Here is a 16,489-nt window from a genome sequence, read left to right as displayed (position 1 = left end):
TTTATACAAAAAGTTAATTTTTGAATAAACTATACATTTGGTTGCCCGAATTGAGGGGGCAAATTCCTTAGAAAAATGATAAATGAATAGATCCAGAGTTCGATAAGTAAGGTAAATTAAAATGAGTAGTGTTTAATTACAATGCGACCAGCCAAATATCATGCCAAAACCAAACAAATTTTAGAACTCATGTGATTGTAGTCGCACAACAAATATTCAAAACCTATGATGTACATTCACTCACAAACGGATATCCACTGCAGGGAGGAAAATCTAGAAGATTCGGGAACCCACGCGCCCCTCCAACTATAGACCAAGTTCTTAGTTTTACAACATAATCTTACACCACAGAAACAAAAACAAAAACTGCAGATGAAATCAGAACTCAGTTATTTTCAGTGCTAATTCCTTGAAACGCAGAGGCTCCGAAACATCACCTTCTCCATTCAGCCTGGATCGGTTTTGCTGCAAAATCAATAAAGAGCGCAATTATATAATAACAAATACAAGGTCCATAACTTTGAAACATCTAATTAGTTTTTTTTTTTTTTTTTTTTTTTTTTTTTTTATGTTCAAGTAAAGCATATATTCAATTACTTATTAGAATGGAGAGATACTAGTTAATGTCAGATAACAACAATGCAAGCTGTTTAGGAGACCTGAACTTTCATGATAATTTATATCCCATGAACAAGAAAAGGGGAAAGGAGGAAGAGACAATCAGAGCATAGTACTGGGAGATGCAAATCATTTGAACAAGGAACGGACAACTTCAAAAATAGTCATCCTCCCCAAGTGAAATAATTCACTAAAACTAAACTACCTACAGAAATTATTTTGCTATAAAATAAAATGCGTTCAAGGACACAAATCATGATAGTGTAAAAAATAAACAAGAATTCTTATATAATGGCAAGTGAACTTTTCATACCATTTCCTTCTTTTGATGATAATCTGTCACTTTTACTCCCTCCTTTGCCACCAGAATGAACTGTTCGTGTCCTTGGTGACTGTGAGCTGATTTTGCTATTTGATGGAAGAGAATGGCGTCGGGCAGGGGTATTTTTCTCGGCCCCATCTTGGCTAAACCTTGGGGAACCTTGTGCTCTCAACTTTGCCTTTGCAGATTCTGTTGCTGCCATATAGCTTGGAAGTGCTGGACTACTCTGTAATCCATTCTCTGCACGTTCTTGCTTTACTAGATTCGAAGCTTTTTTGCTGATTTTATGATTCTCGTTGCTCGATGGATCTTCCTTATGGTTCAACTCCCCATTTGTAACAAGAGTATTCTCATCTTTATCACCACTCTCGACTGAAGGCTTCGATTCAACCACTGTTAGATCACAATTTAATTCTGGTGTTTCATTCATTTCCAATGTATTCAGAGTGGTTTCTACATCAGGCACTTTCAACGCTGTCAAGGTTGGCTCAGTCTTCACCACTTCAGGTAGTTTGGGTGTTGTCACAGTTGTCTCTTTCTTTATCTTATCCCCTGGATTGTTCATATTCTGTCCCAAATGGTGATCACCAGAAGCACCTGATACCTTTTCCATACTCTGTTTTGGCTTCTCAAATTCAACCTCTGACTGAGCAGTGTTTTCTACTACAGGGTTGTGAACTTTTCTCAAATTACGTTTTACCTTTTCAAGTTCATTTTGTGGATCTTCCTGCACTGTATCAGCTGGATGATTTGATACCTTTCTAAGATTACGCTTGGGTTTCTCATTTTCAGTGGCTTGTACTGACGTATTATCAATATTTGCAGCAGGGATCCTCCGAACACTGCGCCTTGGCCGGCCAGTTTCAGCTTCTGATATTAGACCATTACCCTGCTTTCTCTGAGGTTTTGAGTAAGGAATTTTCTTTGGTTGGGGAATTGGTTTCCAGAAGCGAGATGCTGACCAACGTTCTAACCAGTTCAAAACTGAATTTGGTTCCGTTGGATCATAATAGAGGCGCAAAGGCATCACAGTAGGTGAGGAAGCCACAAGCTGAAAGAAACAATCTCAGAAGATACTAAATGGATAAAAAATAAATTAAAAATCCACAAAAGCTTTCTAATTGATAATAAGTCAAACTGCTAAACTCCCATACCCCATATGTCAAGAATGCCATCTATGATATGAGTAAAGTCACAGGTAGCACACAGAACCCAGTTCTGTGGCCAATGCAACCTTGTCAAATGACTTGAGGGGGGAAAAAAAAAAAGCAAACAAAAAACAAATGCTTCTATAATAATCTCCACAACTTATCATTTGGGAAACTAGTTTGGATAACTAGAGGTTTTCCCAAGTGGACAACTTCATCATGTCATAGAAGCTAGAAAGGTTAGGTCTCAATTTGATTATGTTCTAAATTCTCACTCTTCAACTAATATAAAAACTCAATACATAAAATAAGATTACTTCTAAAGCCTTGACATGAGTTGCTCAAGAGATTCTGTGCAAAATTTCCTTGTGCAATATTCTATATACTACGAGCAGATAGAACATATGAGAGGCTTATTGTCTCGAAAAATAAGTTGCATTGAACATAAAAAAAAAAAAAAAAAAAAAAAAAAAAAAAAAAAAAAAAAAAAATCATAACAGAGACCAAATTGAGTTCATCTTCAAAAATTACAAATCGTTATGGCACTTCATTAATTGCTTTTATCCAAAAGATTAAAAAACCATCTCCATTCCCACAGGCATGAAATTGCAAGAACCATACCTTGCGAACCAAAAAATTTGCTGATAGCCTTGCCCTCTGGATAGAAACATTAGCTCCATCATACTCCCCCAACTTGCTTTCCTAATTGACAAAATATCAAAAAGAGATTAAGCAATGGACAGCAAAATATACATCACCAGCTAGTTTCACCATGTGGTTAAGACAGCCTTATTCAACAAGAGAAAAGTGATGGGATAGTTTTTTTTTTTTATACAGAAACAAAATTTGAAGTTTTCTAATGCAATATTCTGGGTATCAGATCAGCTTGCTTAGGCATTTTTAATCAGTACAATTTACCATAAGGCAAACAACAGATGAAAGAAACTACCCAGAGAAAGGACTATGAATCTCTCTTTTCACAAGCATACACCCATAGGAATACAATTCAATATCATTCTACCATGAAGATGACAATATATACTAAAATAATGTTACCAAAATATGCAACAAACAGAACCAAAAAATCAAAATTGTGAAGTCCAAGTAACAGAATAGAAACGAGAAAAAATGCTCCAAATAACATACAGTAGGAAAGTTAAAGCATGATTAATCATTGTCTATAGTGATGATTGCTCGAGAAATTACCAGAGGCTTCAGTGTGCTGCATCTTTTAAGAATTTCCCGCCCAATATTTGTATTCCTAACTTCTACTCCTCGAGCAAGTGCCTGCAGCTTGACAATTCCCAGCACACAGCATAAAGTGGCCACAGCTTGTCTCCTGACCAAGTGCCCACGGATAAGCGCCTGGAGCCTTATTATGCCTTTAAGGGCCCGAAATGCCCGACGAGCCTTGACATAATAACCTTAGTCAGTGTTTGCATTACCTATACTGAAAATGATCCAATCTGCGTTTGTCTTATGCAAAAGCAAATAACAAGACTACTATTACAAGTTCAGTTGACTAGAATGACAAACGAATTATTTTTGACGGATAGGACACCTCCCTCATGCATGACTGTTGATAATAGTCATGCATAAAAGTTTTTCTTCTGCTGGGGGCTCTAATGGAGAGATGCCAGACAAATAATTCCATTACTCTAAAATCTTATGAATCCACAAGAGCACCACACTGGATCAGATGGCAAAAGGTATTTCACTGTCTAAAGAGCAAGAGCAGGGAAGTAGGTCAAATTTAAAGCAAAGGAATAGTGAGACGCAATTAATACCAATTGGCAGGGTAGTGCATTTCCAACAGGAATGATAAATGAAATGAGCAAAACCAAACTGTACCAATTTATAACTAGTGATTGCAAAGCAGCAATCTTGTCTGTCCTAGGGAGATACCAGTGTTTAAGAAACAGACATCAACCTCACAAAAGCTCTCAAAAAGGAAAGCCTTATAACCAAAACCTTGAGCAGGATAAAAAATTGAACAAGTTTACCATCAGTCAATAATCTAAGAGTAGTACTACTTCCAGCAAGAGAAGATTACCAGGTAACCCCTAAACGCAGCTTGTGCCAGTGTTGCAGCTTCCTCTTGCCTTATTTTCTCAGCATCAGTTAAAGCAGTTTCGAGCATAAGCTCTTGTACATTTGAATTTGCTTCTTGATTTCCTGGTAATGATATTCCCCCATTATTTGGTAAGTCTACAGTCTCCCGGTTCTCAAGTTCTAACTGTCTTTCAGAGCGAACTGTAGCAACAGGGGTTGGATGTGAGATCACAAGAGGAGCTGAAATTGCATCACCCCCTGATGCCTTGGCAGCAACCAATAGATCTTTCTCATTCGCAGTTCTCTGTACATAACAATCAGAGTTAAATAATACAATCTGATCCTAGTAATAATTTGACACTCGATCAGTAGCTCCAAAGTAAATGGACAAATTGCACTAAGTCCGCTATGACCAAGCCTATCCTGTCTTCAAAAAGGAAAAAAAAGAAAGAAAAATAAAATGAAAAGAATAAACTACCAAGTCAGCTAATGATCATTTTATATGAATATTTTAAAGGGAAAATACAATCATCAAACACCATTTAACTACCATAAACTACTGTATTTCAGTTATAATTCCAAATGGACCTTGTTGAAAGCCATAGCCTAGAAAGAACTTTGGCTGCACGCTAAATAACAAATGTTGCATAGGTAGCTTAAGGCACATTTCTACCATCAGAAGTGCAACACTCGTATTTATGATGTCTTAACTCAATAGTAAAACTGGCGCGGGATTGGAAGTCGAACTCTATAAATATCAAGATAGGAGAGTAAAAGGCAAAAACTAAAATGCAATGCGGCTTAATGTGAGGCTTAAGTTCTACAGGTTCAATGCTCCACACTGCAGTCTTTCAAGTGTATGCTCTGGGAATTGCAATAATTAAGTTTGTTTACCACCAAGTAATTAGTTTATCCAAAATGGTAACCTTACCTCCCTCGCTTTAGCAGTATTAGATTTGGAAGACTTCTTTCCGAAGAGTACAGTCTTGATCCATCTTCCTGGTGATTTGCCCATTGCTGGATAAATGATAACCACAGATTTCCGAACCCCAGTTCCTGCATTTTCCAATATATTAACAGTTTAACCATGAATAAACCCCACAAACTAAAGAATATTAATATTTCATGGCAACATGTAAAATGCCTAAAACCAAATCTGGTAATGCGTTAATTTACATCAGTTCACTTTTTGGGCCCAATCAACTGTAACATGATTTCCCTAACAACAAAGTTTAACAAGCAAATTACAGAGTCAAAAAAAAAAAAAAAAAGCCAAAGCCCTTTTCCCCCTTGTAATTGTTTTGGCTTATTGGAATAGCAAAAACTTGAGATATAGCTATTTTCCACATAGAATTTTTCCTTCGGAAAGCCTTGGATATAAGCCTGTAGCTTCTGCCAATCGCAGCCACTACAAACTGTGAGCTAAAAAACAATTCAAATGCCCACTGAAAAACGAACAAAAGCACTCAAAAAAAGAAATGCAAATCCAGAAATTTAATTGAAGATCCCTAGAACAAAGATCTAGTCTAATTAAGAAATTACTCAAAATATAGCAAGCTGCATCTATCATAGAACTAAGCAACAGCACTGTACAGAATCCGGAAGGATTAAAAAGGCAACAATGGGTTCGATTTAGACCAGATCTGCAACATACCTGAAAAATGTGCTTCTTAAAAGCCACAAATCTACCTACCATTCCTACATCAGAACATGAGCATACAACAAAATTAATCACCAAAAATTTAAAATTTAGGTATGTGAAGAAGATGATAGAAAAATACAAGTGATATATAAGAAAAGGGAGAGAGAGAGAGAGAGAGAGAGGTACCATGAGTGAGTGCGCTTGCAAACGAAGGAAATGTGTTGATCTAAAGCGACATCGATTTTCCTTTTGCCTTTGCTTTGCGTAGCTTGCTCTCTCTCTCTCTCTCTCTGTTCAGTTTACTCTATACTGGTACTGGTAGAGCTAAAAAATATATCTACGGAATTTTAAAAAGAATTTGTAAAAAAAAACGTTTTTGATCCTCTGTAGTCGCGCTCGTTTTAATGTATAATGTTCGTTACTGACTGTCATGTAGGCTATACCACTAGATTCGCCAACCAGATTATTATTATTGTTGCTTAAATTGACACAAAAGCAGCACAACAGAGCGTACCGTGATCTTGAGCACAGGGGAAAGTGACCAAAATTAAAAGCGGTTGTGTCGGGAAGTATCAAAATATAGTTACTCACTTACTTCGGGAACAAGTGTCCAGCTTCTTTATTCCGACGCATAGATGAAATTACGCGTGTACCCTCTCTACAGTTACTATAGTCCTACGCTAGAAGAAGCGCGTGGAATATCCAAGGCGTGGAAAAGTGACGGCAGTGTTAATCGACAGAGAGGTGCCGGAGCGTGAAATAGGTAGAGAAGAAGGGGCGGTGGAGAAGGGAGAAGGGAGAAGGGAGAAGGGAGTTGGGTGGTGCATGCGCGCCACGCTGGAGTGGGAGTAGTGTTGCCTGGTGCGGCGAGGGGGAGGTCATTCAGTACTGCCAACTAGAGAGTAGAAAGAAAGAATCACAGAAGCCTCAGCTTAATACTTATATCTATTTTTTCATTTTTCATTTTGAAAATAAATATTATTTTCTCTCTCCCCGATTAAATTTCCCAATTTTTCATTTTATACAAGAATTAAAAAATAATTAAATCATCTTAATTCTAAAAAAACAAGAATAATTAATTAAATTATCATTTACTCCATGTTCATTTCATCAACATAACATCCAATTCAACAATACCAATACGCACTCTAATAGTAAATACATATATAATCTGATAATTTAATATAGGTGAACATAATTTTATATAGATATTTTGATATGATATAATTAAAATAAAATAATTAATATTATTTTAATTTTCTAAAAATATCATAACTAACATAATTAATTAATCCATTTGATATGAACAAAACATAAATGTTCTGTGATTGAAGTTTCACTAATATCTAACTCTCTTTGCTTGCAACATTTATTACTTTCAAAAATTTTTTGCTATTTTCATATGCTTCCAGACAAGCATAAACTGTTGTTGTCTGAATAAAAGGTAAGCTATTAATTACTCCCATAGACTTATCCAAAACAACAAATATTTCATTCTAATGTAAGAAAAATTATTTTTCACTTTGCTATCAATTTGTTCAACTATTTCTCTTCTCAAAAAAAAAAAAAATTCAACTATTTCTCAAAAGAAAAAAAAATCAGTTATCATTTTAGCATTTGATAAAATAAAATACTGAATATTCAATTTGAGATTAAAAAACTAACCACTAATCTTGCTTGTAATGTCAAAATCAGATTTCAAAATTTGGGGGCAAAAAGTAAACATAAAAGATAAAAAATTTAAATTAGTAATAATATGATTAAATTTTAACTTTTAATTTATTGTAATTATAATTATATTTAAATCAAATCAAACCAAATCGAAAATATATTTATATAAGTGGGGTATAATTTTAAGATAACTTAATAATAATAATAATAATAATAATAAGGTACTAAAGGTGATAAGTTCTAATGCACTTGGGAAGACCGGTAACTTTTCAATGGCCTAATAATACCATTAATAAACAGAATAAAACTATCAGATTATCATTATGCCAAAGGCAGTGTAATGATAACTTGTGTGGATTGGTGCATGTATTGCTATGCGTTGGCTGCTGAGTGGGTGGTGGAGATATTTCGACAGCTTGACCTTAATATTTTTCTTAATTGAGTATTTTTCATTGTTTATTATAGTTTGAATTTTTTATAAACTACTATTCCACGTTTGATTTGTACGAATCTTCTAAATTAATTATGAGCATCGCTATATGCGTGGAATTAAACTTATTTAGATTGAGTTTATGGCTTCACCTATGGATCTTATCAATAAAAATAAAAATTTTTAATATAGTTTATCATTATTTCCTCAATAAATAATTAGACATATCTTTGCTATAATAAAAAAATTATTTTTCATTAATTTAATCCGTGAGAGAGACTCGTAAACTGGATTTAGATAAGTCACTTCCATATGCACGTGTATAAATTATTTTAGTGGTTAGATAAAAAATATTGCAATTGAAAAAAAAATGTTAGTGATAAATGAGTATAATGTGCCTAGTATTCATATTAGCTTAGGTGCCGATTGTTTTTGATTAAATTTTTTGTTTTTCGTTTTTTTTTTTTTTTTTTTTTTAAGAAATCTGCTTGTTTAACTTTTTTTTTTCTTTTGAGAAAACTGTTTTGAAAATAAAAATTAAATTTTATGAAACCACAAATAATGGTGTACAGAATTGTGTTTTCTGTTTTTAATTATACATTTCTCATTTTTTTTATAAGATTTATCTTCATAAAATTATTGTTGTCGTTGTTGTTATTATTACTATTATTTTCTTTATTTATATAAATCTAATGTCATTTTATTTATCCAAAATATACAAACATATTTTTTTTATCTCTATTCAAATTCTCAGCTTTTTTTTTTCTACCTCTTATCTATTTAGTATTATTTTTATATTTATTATTATTTACTCCGTCTATATAAATCTAATGTCATTTCGTATTATTATATTTGGGCATTATGTTTTTATTCAACATAATAATCAATAGTTACTATAACATTGAAATTTTAAAATTAAATTGTAAAATATTTTTAATTATTTCATCTGAAACTTTGGATTTCCAGAAAATTTATTATCAATTGAAGTCTTTAATGACATAATAAGAGAGATTTGATAATTGAAATAATTTTTCACATTGTGAACCAAAAAAAAAAAAATAAATAAATTTTAGAAAAAAAAATAATTTTCAAAAAATAAATAATCAAAAACTAAAACCCGTTTCATGTTTCTAATAAACAAAAAAACTCAAAACAAACAACTCTAACATACGGGGCCTTAATATTCATCTTAGTAATTCACATAAGTAGTAATTCCATTGTTTTTCTAAAGCATTTAAAAAGAAGTATCAAACTTGAATTTTTAAAAATCTCAAGTTAAAATATAAGCAGTTTCCATGAAAATGGGGAAGCAACATAAAAATATTTGTCAATAAAAAAAAATTTAATTGGCAAGACAAAGAAAAGGTATGAGTAATGTCTGAACATATATACCTTTGCCTCCAATCAAGAGTATGAATCTTGTTGCACAGTGCTAATCAATTAATTGCTTCAAAATTGAGCAATACAATTTTTGTTTTTTTAATATTTGTATCTTCAAGATTCCATCCATTTGTGTCTTTTCTATTTTAGGATCATAAAAGACACACAAACCATGATCCGTTTTGTCTCTCTTAGTGATTTCTTCTGCTTTGACAATGACTTTGAACTTAGTTTTAAATACAAACTATGCCTAAGATAATAATAATAATAATATCTCAGGTTGGGAGTTTGATTTCTACTTTTTTTTTTTTTTTTCAATTTGTGTGGGATTTGATGGATGGAGCATCAAATCTCTTGGCCTTTTATCACGTGTGAAGTGGGACTCACTTTTCTATTTGTAATGCATTATAAAGTTTACTCTTCATCTAGATTTCCCCTTTTCCTCTATGATTGGAGATGGAAGTATGGGCTCAAATGCCTAATTGCCACCATTACAAGTTACATGCTTGATCTTATCTTAGTAATTGCCAATTGGGTATTCTTTTTTTTTAGGAATAAAAAATCAGGATTAAATGTCTGGTCGACAATATTGAATATTTTAAAATGATAGTTGTTTAATTAGCTGAGTTCGAATGAAGAAAAAAACAATTCCTGTGATTGTCAAAAAATTTTAATTAAAAGCTAAACGCTAAATGTTAAAATATTTAACGTTTCATAAAAAACTCACTCAACTTGTAAAAACTATTATACAAATTATGTTACCGAATACTGTAATTAATAATAAAAAAGAATTTTTACTTGATCAAAACTTTAAAAGCTAATTCAAAAACTGTTACCGAATAAAGCTTAAGGTATTATTGAAATCAGTGATTGATGCAAAAAAAAATTTCTAAGATTAATGAAAATTTTAAAAAGAAAACAGAGATCAATTGCATAATAAATTTAATTTTGCGAGATAAAAGGATTAAAAAAAAGTCAAGATCAATTAACTACTGTTTTTGTATAGATAGATCTGCTACCGATTTTGATAAGTTGATGGCAACCCATTGTATTGAGATGTTTTTAGGAAGAACTAAGAAATTATCAGTGATTATGTTGATACCAACCACACCCACCCACCTACTCCAGCTACCATCAACACATTCGAGAGGGAGGAAAAAAAACAGAAAGGGCATAATCACTAACGGTAAAATGTTATAATTTTCCTCAAAGTCGTATATATAATAATTTATTGAATTATTATTTCTACTGCATTTGCCGTTAATAATATCATTGATTAGTTTTGTTCCAAAAAAAAAAAAAAAAAAATCACTAATCAAGGGAATGTAAATTGGGAAATCATATCTTCATTATCCATAGAGCTGATGTGTCATATGCTAGTTTAAGTCCTCTTACTCCTGCATTTACCAATGCATTCTATTTAATAAGATTTTTCTTTTTTTCTTTTTTTTTTTTTTAAGGGAATGATAGAATTTTATCCATTAAGGAAATTTCTATCTTCTACGATCATAGCTGAAACACCAACAAGATTCTTGTTCTAAACTTGAAGATAAGCGTAAGCATTTACAACTCCTACAAGAGCATGAGCTGCAGATTAGCTTGCCGTCTAATTCAAGCAACACTAACGTTGTTATGTAACGAACATAGTACCGCACAATCAACAATAATACAATCTCATTCGGTTTCATGGGCAGGGGACCTGCCAAGAGCATTACACACCTCCTATGCATCCAATTCAGTCATAACATTAGAGAAGTTTCTCTGTTTTATCCCAGGTCTCGAAAACCCAAAGTTTCTATTATTCTTGAATAGTATATACTATGACCTCAATTATATGATTTTAGAACAAAAAGAATCTTCATATTTTTAGTTAATAATAAAATTTAAATTAGTTAATTTTATTTTAATAATACTCTTTTAATTTATGAATTTTATTTTCAGACCAAATAATGTAATGCAAAATTCAAAATATTTCACTCGATCATGATTTTTATATTTTAATAACCAAAAACCAATCAATTTGTTTAGCATGCTTTTCTAGTTTTGCATATAACTTTGGATAAAATAGAATAAAACCAATTAATAAGGAAAGATAGATTTCATCTTTATCAATTAATAATGATTTCATGACTAATTTTGAAGGTCTAACTTAATGCGTCATTTTTATCCGCATCTCTCATTTTAATTTATAAATCGATGAAATAGGAGTATAAATAAGTAGGGATAAATTCTCATGCTTGAAAACTAGTATAATAACAACCGGCTCGAGTCATACTATGAGCCATTGAGTTTGTTTGTTTCGGAACCTAATGAATATTAATTTCATATTTCGGAACCCAATGAATATTAATTTTAAACAACAAGATAAAATATTCTTACAATCATCGATAAACAAGACCAAAAGAAGAACAATTGATAGATGATCAACGTAAAAACTAGCAATACGTGTGTATATAATATTGTGTGTTATGTACACAATATGCTTTAACACAATACTTCTTCCATTTATGCCCAAATATAAATGCCCTATAGAATTTTTTTTAGAAAAGAAAATTAATTTAATGTTTAGATAAAGTTACTTAATATATATTCTCTATAATTACCCTTCTTTTGGTTTTTATTTGATATGGAGATAATATTTCAGACATTTCTCCCAAAAAAAAAAAAAAAAAAAAAAAACACACTTTCAGACATTATCTAGCCCAGTGCATTAATGCTGTGTAAAATGGTCCACACATTTAATTCATGGCAGCCCATTAAAGGCCCACAAAAACTCAACAGTTGGTCAAGGGCCCAAAGTACAAAGAGAATCCTTGTCACATCTCCAACCGCAAAAGCACCGAACGAGCAGTTTCAACGGCTCATGATTTTGAATTTCAAATTTCGAAAACTGAAATTTTCCTTGATTCATTGATCAGCGTTTTTTGTGGGGTAAAAATATATATGGGCCCCTATTAACGCGCCCGGCCGTTCAAACTCTCAACCAATCTTTTCTTATTTCTCATCTTCAACCGTTCATTTTCACTTCCTGTCACTACCTGCCACGAGTTTAATAATTCCATGTGTCGAAATAAGGGAGCGAGTAGTTAATTAAAGAGGATTCAGGTGGAGAGTGTGAAAAAACAGTGAATTGAAATTTGAGTTCCCGCCCAATCGACAAGTATCAAAAGGGAAAAAAGAGAAGCTGTTAATTTTGTCGTTTAAGGTTAAAACACAGTCATTATAAGGTTGGCTCTGTCTCTGATTGGGTTGTGCTATTGTTGTGGTGGTTGAGTTCCTCTAAAACGAACAAAAAGATACTCTTATTCTCTATCACTTAAAAAGAAAGATCAATTATGGAAGAAACTGTTAAAGAGCAACAGCCTGTAGTTGTTCCTGGTATGCATAGCTTCTGTTATCTTTTTCTTTTGTTTTTTTTTTTTTCGAATATTGGTTTGATTTCTGATTTTTTTTTTTTTTGTGGAACGTTTTTGTTGGGGTTCAGGGAAATCAAAATTAAGATACCCACTAAGATCAGCAACGAAAGCCAAAGAGGAGAAGCAGCCGGTGGCTGAATTGTCGAACTCCTCTGCTTCCAAGAGGTACCTAATTCTTCTTCATTTTTATTTTTTTTTTCTTTAGGGTTGGGAACTCAAAAGGATGTGCAGAATATGATATGGTGGAAAGTGGATAATTTTATCGTGTTAAGTAAATTGCAGAGAAATTGAATTAATAATTTGGTATTTGGGTTATGATGTAATAGCATAATTTCACTCAACAAATTTACAGACCAATTTTGCACAATCACGTCTCTGTATTTCAAGCGGTTAAATTTGATCTGATAATTTAATGAATGATAGCAGAGACAGAATTTTAGACAGTGAACATATCATATTTATACAGAGAGTATGTGTTTGTTTCATTTCCATTGTTTACTAGGAAGAATTCTGTTTCCATTGTTTTTGAAGTTTTAAACTTGAAATTGGATTTCATATGTTGTGTAAGAGTTGCAGCCAGTCAACTTGCTTCTTCATTGCCTTCGTTTTGAATTTCTTTTTGTTTTTCCATTTTAAGGGTTAGGCCTGCATCAAGTGTAAGTAAAAGTGTGGGTATCCTTGATCTGTCTAGCAAGGAAAAATCTGCTAAGCCACCAAGAAGGCTGTCTATTCCTACCAAGTCAGGAGTCACTACAGCTGCTAAATCAACTGGAAACATTACCCCAATATCTGAGACCAGAACAAAGAGAACTACTAATGTTCAGGGGAGAAGTGAGACTCCTCTTTCTGATGTTTCTAGAACATCAAACAGGAAAAAGTTCAATATGCTGGCTTCTTCTTCTTATTGGCTATCTCAAATTAAGCTATCTGAATCTGCTGCTAAGCACTCCATTTCAATTGGTTTTTTCAAGCTTGCTCTAGAAGCTGGATGTGAGGTATGTGCCAATTCCTGTCTCCTACACTCAATAATTCTAATGCCAATAATCTAGCAATCTGAATGACTTTTTCTATTGTATTTTTTATTGGAAGTATTTACTTTACAAAGAATTTGAAAGAGTTGTGTTCAATTGTACAAATTCATGAAATATTCTGCATACATCTTCTTTTTTGCTGTATAGCGCAAATTCTGTTTAAATTGGCAATTGTTGGATAAGCTGATAATTGAGGTTTGGATATTGTTTTTGACATACAAATGTGGTAAATCAGCCTCTTCAACGGATGAGGGATGAGCTTAAATCATATGTGCGCCGCCATGAACTCGGCGAAATGGAAGAATCATTGAAAGAACTGTTTGAGAGGTATAATATTGGAGAAAATCAAGAGCAGGTGCAGGTTTCTGAATCCTGTTCTCAAGTTCCTGAAGAGGGAACTCGATCATCTGATGACGAAGTTCACAGCTCTTCTTCTACAATAGGGACTAGAAAACTGAGGCCTAGGTCTCTAAATGCTGATGCTGCTCAAGTTCCCACTGTTACAGAACCAGCCAAGAAAGAAATTACTAAGAAGAATACTACTGCTGCATCTAGGGCTAGAGGATCTCTGAACAAGAATAGAGTGAATTCGAGATCTGTTTCAGACTCTGCTGGTGGCAAGTTACAAAAGAAACAGCAGAAGCCAAGTAAGCAAGAAACTACCAAGGAGAAAAACAAGATCAATAAGCAAGGAAAGAAATCTGCATCTGAAGAAGGTAAGATACAAATTCACAATCTTTTTCCTGAATATATTTATTTTTACTTGGTTTAAGCTAATGGGTAGCTTCCATTAGCAGCAGGTTCAACCAGCCCTTCATCTGCTTCCACTAGTCCTGAAGAAAACAAAGAAAATGTGGTAATCCTGTTTTTCTTTTCTGGAAGTCAGTATTTAAGATTAATTTCTGGAGTTTCAACTTTTCCGCTTGTACTGAATTCAATTTTTTTATTTGTGTTTTAGAATCAGCCGGCGATGGAAGAAATCAATCTGACAGAAGTCATCAGTTAGGCAATTCTGTAGCAAAATGTTGAACCATATCATTCTTGTTCTCTTTGTGGGTTTGTCTTCAGTGTTTTCTGAAGTGGGGATTTTCCTTTGTATAGATAGAAAAAGTTGAAGGTGAAGGTGTTGGTAATGGTGTGAAAGCAAAGACTTATATTGTGTTTTCAGAAGTTTGTGTTTTCAAAACATGGCATTGATGTCTAGAATTATAAAAATTTATATTTCGTCATACATATTGTATTTAATGAATTTTAACTTATTTTTGGCTTAATATTATCCATCTTCAGGATAAATTTCTTGTACAACAAAATGCTTGTATTACTTGAAGTAAATCATATTCTGATTGCCCAAAACCTTGTGCACCTTCATGGCTTATTCATTTGTGCAATGCCTAAATGCATAGGTATGTTTTTGTTTTTTTCCTTAAAAGTACATGGCGTATTTATGCATTTAAGTTTTGTATAATTACTGAAATTAAATTGATCCTCAACCAATCAACCAGCGTTCAAACTAGCCTACCATTGACATGCATATTATGCCATTAAGTCGTTCTCTTCTCATGATTTATTCATATCACTTGAATTTTTAATCAAATTTGGGATTCTATCCGTATTTTATTTTATTTTTAATTTAACCATTTGGTGTCTAAAATTTATTAATTCGATTAATTCGAATTCGTGCTGAGCAGGCCAGGTAAGCCCATAAAGGGCCAAAGCACCGCCTCTAAATGTCTAAAGGAATTTTATACTCATCCCTAGAGAGGCGTGTGGTACCCATATCTAAAGTTTTAGATGTTTTTTCAAAAAAATAAACTGTTAGATTATTAAATTTGAAAATATGTAAAATAATGCACTTGATTTGCAAGTTAATCAAATTTACTTTTTAAGTAAAAAGTAAAAAGCAGAATAGTATTTAATTTGACTTTTAAGTTACCAAATCTACATTATATTATCATAAAAAAATGCTTACAAGGACGTTTAGCTTAGCTGTTCTTAAATTTTGACTTAAAATGTATTTTTTTAACTCAATTAATTTAAAAATAAGTACATAATTGCAAATAATTTTTAAATATATGGAACATTATAATTAGTTTGAAAGTAAATTTTTTTAAAATAAAGAAAATATTGTTAGTGAGAGTCTTTTGCTTATTTTTAAGTAGATTTTTGAACTTATGTTGAAAAGCAATTTTATTTTCGGATTTAAATTTCATAAAAATATATTTAGATAAATAAAAATCGATTTAAAAATTCAATTTGATTAGCCATAATCCCAACACAACGACCGTCCCTGTTGTTTCTATCCATAATCCCAACCCAGCCACCGTCTATATTGTCTCTATTGCCACTGTCATCGCCAGCATTACCGCTGAATTAATGATCAAAATCCTTGCAAAATAATTTCTCATCCAATCAGAATCCCTTGTACCAGCCGTCGTGATTCGTAAAAAATTAAAAGGGCCGCAAAGAAAAATGTACTTGGTTGTATTGTATCTTTCTTTCATTCTTCTAATTTCATTGAAGATGAGCTATCTCATGCCGTGACCATTATAAAGATCGAGTGACATCAATAAAAAGACCACGGGCATGCAGAGAGAAAAGTAACCATAGTTATTAGTTAATTTAACTAAACCATAGTTAACTAGACTAAGAGACTATACTTTAGAATTTAATTATTTTTCTTCTACCAGGTAGGAGAAAAACCAAGTTACAGATTAAGATACAGTTGACAATAGGAAAAAATGAAGAGATTATTAGGCCCCATATAAAAACTTTCGTCCTT

At 32.6% G+C, this 16,489-nt stretch overlaps 2 protein-coding genes across 3 annotated transcripts; one reads left to right on the top strand and one right to left on the bottom strand.

The window, feature by feature from the left end:
* Positions 1-98: 98 nt before the first annotated feature.
* Positions 99-6,123, bottom strand: IQD31 (IQ-domain 31). The gene is made up of 8 exons (XM_012224837.3): positions 5,969-6,123; positions 5,795-5,838; positions 5,072-5,196; positions 4,142-4,444; positions 3,295-3,498; positions 2,710-2,790; positions 932-1,991; positions 99-465 (listed from the first exon to the last, which is right to left on the bottom strand). The coding sequence occupies exons 3-8, from the start codon at positions 5,153-5,155 to the stop codon at positions 434-436; spliced, it is 1,764 nt and encodes a 587-aa protein (XP_012080227.1). The 5' UTR covers positions 5,156-5,196; positions 5,795-5,838; positions 5,969-6,123; the 3' UTR covers positions 99-433.
* Positions 6,124-12,427: 6,304 nt separating this feature from the next.
* On the top strand, positions 12,428-14,941 carry LOC105640505 (microtubule-associated futsch-like protein). Of its 2 annotated transcripts, none has more exons than XM_012224835.4 (6): positions 12,428-12,641; positions 12,748-12,844; positions 13,317-13,674; positions 13,946-14,426; positions 14,505-14,566; positions 14,669-14,941. In XM_012224835.4, the coding sequence occupies exons 1-6, from the start codon at positions 12,599-12,601 to the stop codon at positions 14,714-14,716; spliced, it is 1,089 nt and encodes a 362-aa protein (XP_012080225.1). In that variant the 5' UTR covers positions 12,428-12,598; the 3' UTR covers positions 14,717-14,941. The 2 variants fall into 2 exon arrangements, with proteins under 2 accessions (XP_012080225.1, XP_012080226.1); XM_012224836.4 differs by having other exon boundaries at positions 12,451-12,641; positions 14,508-14,566.
* Positions 14,942-16,489: the final 1,548 nt, after the last annotated feature.

Source organism: Jatropha curcas, chromosome 10, assembly GCF_041381405.1.
Source record: "Jatropha curcas cultivar XTBG-Jc1 chromosome 10, XTBG_Jcur_1.0, whole genome shotgun sequence".
Lineage (NCBI taxonomy): Eukaryota > Viridiplantae > Streptophyta > Magnoliopsida > Malpighiales > Euphorbiaceae > Jatropha > Jatropha curcas.
The sequence above is the reverse complement of the archived record's forward strand: the minus strand, read 5'-3'. Positions and strand labels throughout refer to the sequence as shown.

Coding starts and splice junctions, on each gene's coding strand:
- IQD31 (XM_012224837.3), bottom strand. CDS start 5,155: ATGGGCAAATCACCAGGAAGATGGATCAAGACTGTACTCTTCGGAAAG. Junction 3,499..4,141: donor CTGCGTTTAGGGGTTACCTG/GTAATCTTCTCT, acceptor TATTATGTCAAG/GCTCGTCGGGCATTTCGGGC. Junction 466..931: donor ATCATCAAAAGAAGGAAATG/GTATGAAAAGTT, acceptor TTGATTTTGCAG/CAAAACCGATCCAGGCTGAA.
- LOC105640505 (XM_012224835.4), top strand. CDS start 12,599: ATGGAAGAAACTGTTAAAGAGCAACAGCCTGTAGTTGTTCCTG. Junction 12,642..12,747: donor ACAGCCTGTAGTTGTTCCTG/GTATGCATAGCT, acceptor GTTGGGGTTCAG/GGAAATCAAAATTAAGATAC. Junction 14,427..14,504: donor GAAATCTGCATCTGAAGAAG/GTAAGATACAAA, acceptor AGCTTCCATTAG/CAGCAGGTTCAACCAGCCCT.